Here is a 14,886-nt window from a genome sequence, read left to right on the forward strand (position 1 = left end):
AAACAAAGTTACCAGATGACATCATCAAAAGTTACAACATTTGAGTGATTTTCAAACACTATGAGATTCGCGGAGACTTGGGGAGCAAGAAAATACCCTCCCTCTGGCTAGAAACTTGTTGAGGGTTTTGAAAATCACTGCTTTTCTTACTTTTAATCCTACCCTATGATGTCACAGACAAGCATTGTTTAGGACCAATCTTCTTATAATTTTACTACAGATCATAAAAATACACCCTTTTCACATATTTAGACACTGGTTTGGTACTGGAGATAATTCATGAGGTTGAAAAGTGGCGGAGTTGCCCTTAAACTGATGTCGTGGGACTTGGTTTCATCTTGACATTACACTACTCTGGCAAACTTTGATTTGAAAGTGTGAAGCGTTGAGCCGTTTTTAAATGTTGACCATTTGTCCCTTTCCTGTTCAGGTGGATCGTTAAGCACTGAGACTGAGGAGTCCTTCCCTGGGCTACTGAACAACCAGGTGACCCACAGGTAAAAGGATGGAAGAGAAGAACAGAGCAACCATCACCACCACAGAGAAACTGCCAAAATGTCCCCAACCACTAGACCCCCCCCCCCCCCCCCCCCCTATTTTATCTTGTCACCAATAAGACTACAGCTGTTAAGAATCCCCCTCCTAGTTAGGAATGCTATATGGACAAGCTGCCCACCGCACCTCTTTCAGACATTCCCTCTCCTTCCTAGGCAGATCATTTGATGTATCTTTCTGTCATCTCAAATTCAATCCCCTCTCATTAGTTTATCCCAAAAGCAGGCAGCCTCTCCCAGCTCTCTGGTTGAGATCAAGAAGGGACTGATGCAGTTTCTCACACCCCTGGGTTAGACATGAAATATACATTCCCAATGCTCCCCGCTAGAGGTGATGATGAGACCAAATAGCACCTTATTCCCAAAATAGTGCACTACTTTTGGGTGCTGTGTAAATTCTCTGATGTACAGTAATGAAAGTGAATCCTGCTGCACTTTCTTATTTAAAAAAAAATGATAGAACATTCAAAGGTCAAAGGTAATTTCCACAGAGGTTGAATATCTCTGACAAAAATCTTTCTTGAACTATGAACAAAGACATATTTGGGAATACTACAGACTTCATTGATCATGATCTAATAATAGATTTGCTTTATAAAGTAAGGGCCTCATATAGGCTACTCTCTAAGTAGCTTAATGACGATGAGTATTGAGGACACAGTATAGTACAATGCAATACATTAGGATCCAATAACTAACTGCCAGTAAGTGCATTGTTGTTGTGAAGTGTTTAACAAACAGATGTCCTGTGATGTAGTAATCTCACCTGTCTTCTATTTTCTTTTTCTTTGGAAATGTAGATGTCATTATTTTGAAGTACAAGGTTGTTACCCTCACCAATATTTAAGTCTGTGGTATAGATTTCTATGGTCAACATGCTCTATCTTTAAGTTATTCTGTCATGTTTCCCATTCTGACATCTGTATTCAACCCCAGTACCCGTCCCAAGTGCCTGAGAAGTTCCTTTTCCAATGTAAAAACTGTGACCAAATGGCAGACATTAGTCCACTCCACACCACGACAGTAGTGGCGGTAGTACGGTAGTTAAAATGGAGGGATACAACTAATGTCCCTCAGTGCCTTATATTATTGAGAGAAATAAAGTCATTTTTATTTTCTCATGCATATGTTTCCTTTTCAACATTCACAAACAATCTCATCTTTTCAAGCAAACATATTAGTAACTTATTGTTGTAACAGTCAGGGATTTTAATTGCATTTTTTCCCTTTTTCCTTTCAGTTTTTTTTGTACAATAATGTGTGTCTCATTATTTCATTATACTTTAAAAAGATAATGGTGCTACCAAACTGTCATCCTCTGTTTTATGAGGGTACAGTACAGTGACAGCTGAATGGCGACAGTATGTTATGCTAACTGTATACTTGAATGGAGTGTAAAAATCCATAATGTCCTTTGTTTGATAACTATATTAAAGCAAACAAATCTAAGTTGTTGGTTGGATATTCAGATATTTGGTAATTTAGCAGATGTTGTTATCCAGAGCAATTTACAGGAGCAATGAGGGTTAATTAAGTGCTTTGCTCAAGGGCACAGACAATTTTTTTACCTAGTCGGCTCGGGGATTCGAACCAGTTACCTTTCCGTTACTGGCTCAGCACTCTTAACTGCTATCTGCCACCCAGATATAAATTATTCCTTATGCCACCATCCTCATGATCACACGCTGTGCTGATTTCCTCAGCCCTTGAATTTGCTGCCATCTTCTGGTTGTTTTACTTTAGGGTAGTGATTTGGCAGTGTACCGTAAAGCAGTAGTCTACTACAGTTTGGTATATACAGAGATAGAGAGGACTAATGTGGCCTTTTGGCCACCAGAGGCCTCTATCATTCTCAATGATGATATATGATCTCCACCCTCTGGTCATTTATAGTCATTACAGTTTGTTCTTCACTGCTCTGTTGACTTTCCTATAATTTCTACAGTATGACCAAGGGATGTCCTTAACATCTGAATTCTGAATTACTTCAACGGGAGTGAATTTGTTTTAGTGTGGCATCAGCAACATTCTCACAACTAGTTTAACTCTTTCATTTATGCTTCCTTGCCATTTGTTAGAGAGTTATGTGTGCATTGTGCTACACATAAAGAGGTCATAGTCCATAAAGCAAATGACAGAACGAGTTTGACGTACTACAAAAGTTCTGGACTTTCTGCAGCAAGCTACTCCAAATGACAAACTTTGTAGGAGCATGGTATGCATTCCGTTTGGAGCTGTTGACTGGGTGACTGCTTTCAGGGAAAATTAGAGAGAGATGGACGCCCCGTTGACATTGGTCGGAGTAAATCCAGGCCTCATTACTCTTTGTTAGGACTGTCTCCTGTGCAAATGTAAGCAGCCCTGCATTACTCGGGTCTAGTAAGGTTTATATCCAGCACCCCCAGGAACAGGGCTGTTAAGAAAACCTGACAAGCTGCTTCACAGTTAAGACAAATGCTCCAGGTCTCAAGCATAGGTTGTGCCCCAAATGGCACCCTGTTCCCTATATAATTAACTACTTTTGACTAGAGCTCCATGGGCCCTGGTCAAAAGCCTTGTGCACTAAAAAGGGAATAGGGTGCCATTTGGGACGCAGATATAGATACTGAATTTAGCCCCAGCCATGCATAGCCTACTATCATGGAAGATGTGATTCATCCAGGACCATAAACTCCACACCTATCACCCTCTGACTGTTTTAGTTTTTAGTATCGAAGTGTTTGTCTAATCCCCTTCCAACTACCAAGACCACCCATTCCTCTGATATACTGTAGTCCACACAGACACACACATGTCCAACAAGACACACAGACTAACCACACTCCTCACACGGCTGAGGGTCTTGTTTTGTGGCCGGGGAGGGATGACCACCTACTATGCTGTGCCACCAGGAGGGTAATGTCACGGGTAACTTGAGACTGAGTGGCTAACGACAGACATTCGTTTGACTAGACATGCTTGGGCAAGAGAAAATCTCCTTCTACTCTATGAGGTAACAAAGAGCTGCATTCATGTGATTAAAGGTTGATGGGAGATCGAATTATGTTTGAGGAATGGCTGAATAGAGGATGTGCGAGCTAAAACTAGAGGGGATATGGTTCAGCAGTCTCTTTCTTTGGCTCGGCTTGGGAGAGGACAGGGAACCAGAACAGGTGATGGGCTCTTATTTCTCTTAGTCAAGAGTTACGACAGAGCTCATGGGAAGGTTCTGTGTTTGCGTCCCAAATTGCACCCTATTCCCTATGTAGTGCATTACTTTTGACCAGAGCCGTAGCTGTGTCCCTTTTTCAAATCTTACTAGAAATCTCTCTCCACCTCCTTAGTTATACCCAGAATGACTTTTCTGTGAATGTTTAGTTTAACAGAGAGAAATACTACTATTTTCAGTGAGATTTATTAGTGCTGGTGCTCTTCTATAACTCTTGTTGACAAGAGAAAATATTACCTGGAACTGAAAACAGCTCTCTGGAAAGTCCTGATGTTTTTCCAACCCTAGGTTGCAAGTTTTCCTCTCTAAATTACACTCTGACAAGACATCAGTACACACACAGTCTGTGTGAAACCAGTTTTAGTCCATGCTATTAGTGTATGGATGAAGAGGAGGGCTGATCTCAGACCAATTTTCTATCCCAAAATCTATTTAACGACATGATGTCAATTTACAGATAACATTTCTATTACAGATTGCAGTCTGTGTCCGGTTTGTTTTCTTTAAGGGGAAAAAATCCAGATGAACTTCTGCAGCATCCAGGTATAGAAGATGTACATGTTTGATTTATTGTGATACAATTCACAAGTTGAGAAACAGTATGCATTTCAACTTTTAAAAAATAACATAAAAGGTATACTAATTTATCAAACTAAACAGTAAAGTTAAAAAGGACAGTTTAAATACATTTTCATGTTGGTCAACATCGCCATTTTAAGAATACAATTAAATTATATTTGCAATAAATGAGGATGGTTGATGTGAATGACTTAGTTATATCTTTCATTATTACCTACGCTCAAAACATTCCATAAAATCTATAATTAAAGAATTTTGTAGTGTTAGATAATATCAATAATATAGCACTAACAGGGAAACGTTGAGATTTCAGTCTGACTAAATAACCTCAGCATTTGACATTCTATAGGAATCGCTATGAAATGGATGTAGTTCCACTGAGCAATGTCATATTCAACCGTCCTACGGTGATTGCATCTCTATATCATTAGCAAAAATATTATCAATCTAATGTCCATCTTTCATACACTTGATCAATACAAGAACAAAGAAATCAAGAAGTTGGGGATGTTAACAATTATCTTAGGTTTTTAACTTGCTTGTTTATAGAGTAAAGTGAGCACAAATGAGGATAATCTAAATAAGATAGCTGCTAGGATAGTATGCTAAGCACAGGAGGCTGGTGAGGGGAGGGTGGCTCATAATAATGGCTGGAATGGAGTAAATGGAATTGTATCAAACACATGGAAACCAGGCTTGATACCATGCTATTAATTATGTTCCAGCCATTACTATGAGCCCATCCTCCCCAATGAAGGTGCCACCAGCCACCTGTGATGCTAAGATGCACCTGCCCTGAACCCACTGAACTGACTGAGGCAATCTGCACAGCAACTACAGGCATTGGAGACAACACTTCTGAGCCTAACGCTGAGGGAATCAAATGTGCATCCATAGCCTACCCACACACATACACACAAGTCAATTAATGCACGGTAAACTGAACAGCAGACACAAAACAAACACTATGCATGGCACAGGTACATTTGACAAAATAACCATCTGAGCATTGATGCAACATACAAGTAGAATGCATGAATACAGAGAGAGAAAATACCTTTTAGAGGATTAGGAGTCAGGGGACGTATAACTTTCCTAACTGTCATATTCTAGCATATCTTATTTCACTTTAGGACATAATTTAAGATTTTGTTCTGTACTACGGCCCCAGCATAATGTACATGATAGGAAACTGAGTTTAAAACTAGAGAAGTAGGAGTAAGGGGATGCATCCTCTAGCTCCACAATGAAATAGGGTGCAGGCCAGGCAGCAGGCTGTCTGCCAGCCTGCCAGCATAGTGGAGTCTGCCACTAGCACAGTCAGTGTAGTCAGCTCAGCTATCACCATTGAGACCGTGTCTGTGCCTCAACCTAGGTTGGGCAAAACTAAACATGGCGGTGTTCACCTTAGCAATCTCACTAGGATAAAGACCACCTCCATTCCTGTCATTACTGAAAGAGATCATGATACCTCACATCTCAAAATAGGGCTACTTAATGTTAGATCCCTTACTTCAAAGGCAATTATAGTCAATGAACTAATCACTGATCATAATCTTGATGTGATTGGCCTGACTGAAACATGGCTTAAGCCTGATGAATTTACTGTTTTAAATGAGGCCTCACCTCCTGGCTACACTAGTGACCATATCTCCCGTGCATCCCGCAAAGGCGGAGGTGTTGCTAACATTTACGATAGCAAATTTCAATTTACAAAAAAAAAAATGACATTTTCGTCTTTTGAGCTTCTAGTCATGAAATCTATGCAGCCTACTCAATCACTTTTTATAGCTACTGTTTACAGGCCTCCTGGGCCATATACAGCGTTTCTCACTGAGTTCCCTGAATTCCTATCGGACCTTGTAGTCATAGCAGATAATATTCTAATCTTTGGTGACTTTAATATTCACATGGAAAAGTCCACAGACCCACTCCAAAAGGCTTTCGGAGCCATCATCGACTCAGTGGGTTTTGTCCAACATGTCTCTGGACCCACTCACTGTCACAGTCATACGCTGGAGCTAGTTTTGTCCCATGGAATAAATGTGGTGGATCTTAATGTTTTTCCTCATAATCCTGGACTATCGGACCACCATTTTATTACGTTTGCAATTGCAACAAATAATCTGCTCAGACCCCAACCAAGGAACATCAAAAGTCGTGCTATAAATTCACAGACAACACAAAGATTCCTTGATGCCCTTCCAGACTCCCTCTGCCTACCCAAGGACGCCAGAGGACAAAAATCAGTTAACCACCTAACTGAGGATCTCAATTTAACCTTGCGCAATACCCTAGATGCAGTTGCACCCCTAAAAACTAAAAAAAAATCTCATAAGAAACTAGCTCCCTGGTACACAGAAAATACCCGAGCTCTGAAGCAAGCTTCCAGAAAATTGGAACGGAAATGGCGCCACACCAAACTGGAAGTCTTCCGACTAGCTTGGAAGGACGGTACCGTGCAGTACCGAGCCCTTACTGCTGCTCGATCATCCTATTTTTCTAACTTAATTGAGGAAAATAAGAACAATCCGAAATTCCTTTTTGATACTGTCGCAAAGCTAACTAAAAAGCAGCATTCCCCAAGAGAGGATGACTTTCACTTTAGCAGTGATAAATTCATGAACTTCTTTGAGGAAAAGATTATGATTATTAGAAAGCAAATTACGGACTCCTCTTTAAACCTGCGTATTCCTCCAAACCTCAGTTGTCCTGAGTCTGCACAACTCTGCCAGGACCTAGGATCAAGAGAGACGCTCAAGTGTTTTAGTACTATATCTCTTAACACAATGATGAAAATAATCATGGCCTCTAAACCTTCAAGCTGCATACTGGACCCTATTCCAACTAAACTACTGAAAGAGCTGCTTCCTGTGCTTGGCCCTCCTATGTTGAACATAATAAACGGCTCTCTATCCACTGGATGTGTACCAAACTCACTAAAAGTGGCAGTAATAAAGCCTCTCTTGAAAAAGCCAAACCTTGACCCAGAAAATATAAAAAACTATCGGCCTATATCGAATCTTCCATTCCTCTCAAAAATGTTAGAGAAGGCTGTTGCGCAGCAACTCACTGCCTTCCTGAAGACAAACAATGTATACGAAATGCTTCAGTCTGGTTTTAGACCCCATCATAGCACTGAGACGGCACTTGTGAAGGTGGTAAATGACATTTTAATGGCATCGGACCGAGGCTCTGCATCTGTCCTCGTGCTCCTAGACCTTAGTGCTGCTTTTGATACCATCGATCACCACATTCTTTTGGAGAGATTGGAAACCCAAATTGGTCTACACGGACATGTTCTGGCCTGGTTTAGATCTTATCTGTCGGAAAGATATCAGTTTGTCTCTGTGAATGATTTGTCCTCTGACAAATCAACTGTAAATTTCGGTGTTCCTCAAGGTTCCGTTTTAGGACCACTATTGTTTTCACTATATATTTTACCTCTTGGGGATGTTATTCGAAAACATAATGTAAACTTTCACTGCTATGCAGATGACACACAGCTGTACATTTCAATGAAACATGGTGAAGCCCCAAAATTGCCCTCGCTAGAAGCATGTGTTTCAGACATAAGGAAGTGGATGGCTGCAAACTTTCTACTATTAAACTCGGACAAAACAGAGATGCTTGTTCTACGTCCCAAGAAACAAAGAGATCTTCTGTTGAATCTGACAATTAATCTTAATGGTTGTACAGTCGTCTCAAATAAAACTGTGAAGGACCTCGGCGTTACTCTGGACCCTGATCTCTCTTTTGAAGAACATATCAAGACCATTTCGAGGACAGCTTTTTTCCATCTACGTAACATTGCAAAAATCTGAAACTTTCTGTCCAAAAATGATGCAGAAAAATTAATCCATGCTTTTGTCACTTCTAGGTTAGACTACTGCAATGCTCTATTTTCCGGCTACCCGGATAAAGCACTAAATAAACTTCAGTTAGTGCTAAATACGGCTGCTAGAATCCTGACTAGAACCAAAAAATGTGATCATATTACTCCAGTGCTAGCCTCTCTACACTGGCTTCCTGTCAAAGCAAGGGCTGATTTCAAGGTTTTACTGCTAACCTACAAAGCATTACATGGGCTTGCTCCTACCTATCTCTCTGATTTGGTCCTGCCGTACATACCTACATGTACGCTACGGTCACAAGACGCAGGCCTCCTAATTGTCCCTAGAATTTCTAAGCAAACAGCTGGAGGCAGGGCTTTCTCCTATAGAGCTCCATTTTTATGGAATGGTCTGCCTACCCATGTCAGAGACGCAAACTCGGTCTCAACCTTTAAGTCTTTACTGAAGACTCATCTCTTCAGTGGGTCATATGATTGAGTGTAGTCTGGCCCAGGAGTGGGAAGGTGAACGGAAAGGCTCTGGAGCAACGAACCGCCCTTGCTGTCTCTGCCTGGCCGGTTCCCCTCTTTCCACTGGGATTCTCTGCCTCTAACCCTATTACAGGGGCTGAGTCACTGGCTTGCTGGGGCTCTCTCATGCCGTCCCTGGAGGGGGTGCGTCACCTGAGTGGGTTGATTCACTGTTGTGGTCATCCTGTCTGGGTTGGCGCCCCCCCCTTGGGTTGTGCCGTGGCGGAGATCTTTGTTGGCTATACTCAGCCTTGTCTCAGGATGGTAAGTTGGTGGTTGAAGATATCCCTCTAGTGGTGTGGGGGCTGTGCTTTGGCAAAGTGGGTGGGGTTATATCCTTCCTGTTTGGCCCTGTCCGGGGGTGTCCTCGGATGGGGCCACAGTGTCTCCTGACCCCTCCTGTCTCAGCCTCCAGTATTTATGCTGCAGTAGTTTATGTGTCGGGGGGCTGGGGTCAGTTTGTTATATCTGGAGTACTTCTCCTGTCCTATTCGGTGTCCTGTGTGAATCTAAGTGTGCGTTCTCTAATTCTCTCCTTCTCTCTTTCTTTCTCTCTCTCGGAGGACCTGAGCCCTAGGACCATGCCCCAGGACTACCTGACATGATGACTCCTTGCTGTCCCCAGTCCACCTGGCCATGCTGCTGTTCCAGTTTCAACTGACCTGAGCCCTAGGACCATGCCCCAGGACTACCTGACATGATGACTCCTTGCTGTCCCCAGTCCACCTGGCCATGCTGCTGCTCCAGTTTCAACTTCCACCTGACTGTGCTGCTGCTCCAGTTTCAACTGTTCTGCCTTATTATTATTCGACCATGCTGGTCATTTATGAACATTTGAACATCTTGGCCATGTTCTGTTATAATCTCCACCCGGCACAGCCAGAAGAGGACTGGCCACCCCACATAGCCTGGTTCCTCTCTAGGTTTCTTCCTAGGTATTGGCCTTTCTAGGGAGTTTTTCCTAGCCACCGTGCTTCTACACCTGCATTGCTTGCTGTTTGGGGTTTTAGGCTGGGTTTCTGTACAGCACTTTGAGATATCAGCTGATATACGAAGGGCTATATAAATAAATTTGATTTGATTTGATTTGATTACAAAAACATCCTAATTGTCAAATCCCATTTTCTCTCACTTTAAAATGGGATTTAAATGTTGTTCTGTACTATGTCCCCAGCATCATTTACTGTAGCTGAGTTAGTAAAGTGGAGTATAGAACAGTACAAGGGAGAAGAGTACAGGGGAGATTGTAGAGACACAGTAGTCAGAATGGGAGCCAGGAGGGCTAGTATGATGTTCAGCCGGCTGAAGGTTCAGGTGGTCCTCAGTCTGGAGGTGTAGAGGTGGACCCACCCACCCAAGACCAGGTGATGCTGTGACAGAACCAGATGCAACCAGCCCCGGCCTCCTCAGGGCTCTAGTCCAGACAGCTTGGGATCTGCTAAATGTAAGAAAAGCTCAGTGAAAAAAAAGCCCCCTAAACATCTTTTTGGGGATATGTCAAACAAATGTCAGTTAGCTAGCTACTCTCATCTCTATGGCTCTAATCACACACTATTGACATCACCATCACACAACTACACCTCACACATCACCGTGCTCAACCACTATTTATTAACTGACTATATTATACAATTTATTTTATTTTATGAGACCTGGTCAAGATAAAGCAAAGCAGTGCGACAAAAACAACAACACAGAATTACACATAACCAAACGTACAGTCAATACAATAGAAAAAATGTATGTACAGTGTGTGCAAATGTAGAATAGTAGGGAGGTAAGGCAATAAATAGGCCATAGAGGTGAAATAATTACAATTTAGCATTAACACTCGAGTGAGAGTTGTGCAGATGATGATGTGCAAGTAGGGATACTCGGGTGCAAAAGGGACAAATAAATGTTGGTTATATCAAAGCCATTCGGTTATTTTAAAGCTGTTCTGAGAAAACTCCTCAACTATCAAGTATTTCATTTACATGTATCTTTATTTTACCATATTCACATCTGACAGGTTTCTAAAGCGATCAGCATTTTGGCAGGTTGACACCAGGAAACCACCCAGGGCATTGGTCTTTTTCCTAGACAATACTGTGGTGGAACAGGAGAGGCAACATGGGGAAATAGACACGGCACGGTCGTCTGTTAATGACACATTTTTCAATCCATTAACTGCTCAAGGTCTGTTTTCCTACACTGCGGTCTGGAGCAATTACGCCAGAGGACCGTTCATCACACACTTCCCCCCCGAACGGTGAAATTCCACGGCAGGTCCACTGAGGGCCTGCTGCGGGACGACACTATTGCAACACTGTCCAGTGGGCATAAAAGAATGTATGACTGAAACAGCACGAACACATTCCCTTTGCTAAGAGTTTATACTTTCTTTGAACATGGCAACGGTCCAACGGACACCCTTCTCAACAGCTACTTATAAAAGAGCAGTTTACATTCCTTTACAAAGACATGTGTATGTACAGAGGTGCCTGGCAGGAATTTCTAATGAAAATAATAATCTGTGTGTGCACTTTGTTCCACCAGGACCAGGTCTGCACCAGCACCCGATGAACAAATAGGGCTATGTGGTCTTGTACGGCTCAGTTGGTAGGGCATGTTGCTTGAAACGCCAGGATTGTGGGTTAAATTCCCAGAGCCACCCATACGTATGGATTAAAGTGTCTGCTAAATGGCGTACAGTGCCTGTTTCCTGTGTGTAACAAAATGTGTAAAAAGTAAAGGTATCTGAATTAAAAACGATGTCTCTCTCTACAGGCAGAACATTCACAGACACAGTTTGGGTTAGGCCTGACTGAGTGTTGAAAAACACTACGTTGAGACATTGTCATTATGAGTTAGTAAACTGTTTCACAACATGACACTTGTTGATGAAAATGGGTTGGGATCTCAATGGAAAAATTATGTTCTTTGTGATATGCAATAACTTACACAAGCCTTATAGATGTGCTTGAGTGAGGTAAATAGATTCAAGACATGATTTTTAGTGCTCTTGAAAATCTTGGGACAAAAACACTGTGCTGTCAGAGTGGCTGTAATACTGTCATATGATTCCACCAATATAAAACAGAGTAGATGGGAACTGCACAGCAGGAGAGTAAATACAAATTGCTCTGGAGCAATGACATGGTCTCAAAGATTTTCTAGATTTAGTTACAGCATGGGGTGAACGAGGAAAAATATAATGTCAGTCTTGGAAAGCAAGACCAGCCATATTTCAATTCAATAACATGCCACATATTTCTATCCATCATTAGATTACAGAAATTGCTCTCACGCAGTCTCACTACTCACAGATACTTTTAGATTTCTCCCATTGAGCAGTTTTTGATGGTATTCGATTGCTACAGAGTAATTTGGTACGCAGTGCAGAAAGACTATGAGGACAGGCATATGGGCAATTCCATGCACAATGACTACTTTTAAGAATTTCCACAGAAAATAGTACAAAAACACATTTACTTGAGGAACAGTGCAGATGCAAAGTTTGGTAACAGAGTGAAGGCACCATTTTCATCTGCACTGTTCTTCAAGTAATGTGTTTTTTATAGAAAATGTAAATTGTTAAAGTGTAAATTGTTAAAGCAGTCCTTGTGCATAGAGTTGTATGGTTTATTTAACTTTGCAAACATAGTTTTTTTCTTTGACAAACATTTTAAAGTGAAGAATCTGAGTCTCAGCATCCCTCTATTACCCGTACAATTGCCCATATGGAATCTGTTGTACACATCCTGTGTGGCATGACTGTGTCTTAAACCTTATGGATGCCTATGAGTGACATAATTCAATCTTAAATTGTAATGGTTAAATGATAAATCAATATCATTTTTGCAATTCCTTTCCCTAAATGGGTATGCATTTGTGACAAAATTCAAATTGAAATGCCCCAAAAAATGTAATTTCCATGGTACTATCCAGAACAACACATACATTTCTTATGTTTGCCATTTCATTTCCTTGTTGTGACACCATGAATTGTGACGAAAAGAAAATGAATTCTCAACTGCAAATGAGAATTGTGACACACACACCGGTGTGTGTCAACTGCAACGTTGCTGGGTTTTTCACGCTCAATTGTTTCTCATGTGTATCAAGAATGGTCAAGCACCCAAAGGACATCCAGCCAACTTGACACAACTGTGGGAAGCATTGGGGTCAACATGTGCCTGTATCCCTGTGGAACGCTTTCGACACCTTGTATTGTTCATGCCCCGACGAATTGAGAGTGTTTTGAGGGCAAAAAGGGGAGCAACTCAATTTTAGGGAGGCATAATTGCATCTGTCAAACTGGTAAGCCTACCTCTTATTTCTTAGTGTGACAACAAAGCCTTGTTAGTAAATTTGCCAATTTAACGTTCAGCACCAGGCGCTGTCCATATTGATTTTAGAAATAGCGATCCACACACGATTGGTGGTTGCAACTCAACTCGTCTTATTATATTCCATTCTCTTTATTTTAATCATAGATATATTCCCAATATTATTATAATAATTCTGTTTTCATGTGTGTTTCACACATTTTATTAAGCTGTTGGTGCTTGCTTCTACTTATAAATCATTTGACCGCTGTAGGTTGATATTCTTGTTTCCTAATGTTATTCCTTTACAATTTTCTGAGTCCTCGTGTGTAACTTAAATATGTCTTTTGGTCTGGATTGGGAAGGTGTGAAATGTATCAACGAGAGAATGAAGCCAAATCAAATCAGTGTATGTGCTGTCACTCCTCGTACGCAGACCCATGAGCCACCGCGGCCCCTCATGATGAGGTCCACTTTTTTGTGGCCCCAACCACATCAAAGATGCCCATCCCTGATACTGTAAATACACACACATCATTTTTATTTAAAAAAAACTTGTGGAACAGAACTTGTGGAACTCACGGTCAAGCGAAATTCTACAATATATTACTTGTGCACAGTGCACTCTGAAGAGGAAACAATGATATGCAGTCTAACATCGCTCCCCCCAAAAAATGTATTCACTCAATCTACACACAATACCCCATAATGATGTAGAAAAAAAACGAATTTATAAAAAAAAAATTATATCACATTTACATATATGTGTTCAGACTCTTTCCCCAGTACTTTGTTGAAGCACTTTTGCAGCAATTACATTCGAGTCATCCGGTCATCTTTCCCTTAATCCTGACTAGTCTCCCAGTCCCTGCCGCTAAAAAACATCCCCACAGCATGATGATGCCACCACCATGCTTCACCATAGGGATGGTGCCAGGCTTGGCATTCAGGCCAAAGAATTTAATCTTGGTTTCATCAGACCAGAGAATCTCATGGTCTGAGAGTCCTTTAGGTGCCTTTTGGCTAAATTCAAGTGGACTGTCATGTGCCTTTTACTGAGGAGTGGCTTCCGTCTGTCTGGTGGAATACTGCAGAGATGGTTGTCCTTCTGGAAGATTCTCCCATCTCCACAGAGGAACTCTAGAGCTCTGTCAGAGTGACCATCAGGTTATTGATTACCTCCCTGACCAAAGCCCTTCTCCCCCAATTGCTCAGTTTGACAGGGTGGCAAGCTCTAGGAAAAGTATTGGTGGTTCCAAACTTCTTCCATTTCAGAATGATGGAAGCCAATATGTTCTTGGGGACCTTCAATGCTGCAGAAATGTAAATAAGTTATTTCTGTTTTTTATTTTTTGTAAATTTGCAAACATTTCTAAAAACCTGTTTTTGCTTTGTCATTATGGGGTATTGTGTGTAGATTGCGGAGAATGTTTTTTTAAATTCCATTTTAGAACAAGGCTGTAACGTAACTAAATGTGGAAAAAGTCAAAGGGTCTGAATACTTTCACAAGGCACTGTATATATGTAATGTATTAATTGAACGGTGACCTCTTCAGAAAAAATACATTTAAATCGTGTTTTCATATGAGTTTTTCCATCCTGCTCCATGTATTCAATGTATTTCCTTTAAAATGTGGCTCCCAGTATGCCTTTACTTCCAGGCAATTATGACGCATCTGGTAGCTCCTTCTCTGTATCAAATATATGTTTTATAACAAACCAAGATAGACCAAAGCCTGACGTTTCCAATGGGGGAAAAAATGGTCGCAGTGGGCAGAACAAGCAAGGAGGGTGGCAGAGCCAAGCATGAGCTAGTGAGATCCTACTGGCGCATTCTATCATGTATTTTCATATTTCTATTAGGGAACGCCT

The 14,886-nt window shown here is 41.3% G+C and overlaps 1 protein-coding gene across 1 annotated transcript in view; it reads left to right on the forward strand.

Annotated features, from left to right (window-relative positions):
* LOC109896104 (lysyl oxidase homolog 2B) overlaps nt 1–2,003 on the forward strand; it is a 48,183-nt gene extending 46,180 nt beyond the window's left edge. The window contains exon 14 of the mRNA XM_020490346.2: nt 431–2,003. Within this exon, the coding sequence (XP_020345935.1) occupies nt 431–501 (71 nt within the window). The 3' untranslated portion in view covers nt 502–2,003. The remainder of the gene's footprint in view (nt 1–430) is intronic.
* The last annotated feature ends 12,883 nt before the right edge of the window (nt 2,004–14,886 follow it).

This window comes from Oncorhynchus kisutch, linkage group LG8 (assembly GCF_002021735.2).
Source record: "Oncorhynchus kisutch isolate 150728-3 linkage group LG8, Okis_V2, whole genome shotgun sequence".
NCBI classification, from domain to species: domain Eukaryota; kingdom Metazoa; phylum Chordata; class Actinopteri; order Salmoniformes; family Salmonidae; genus Oncorhynchus; species Oncorhynchus kisutch.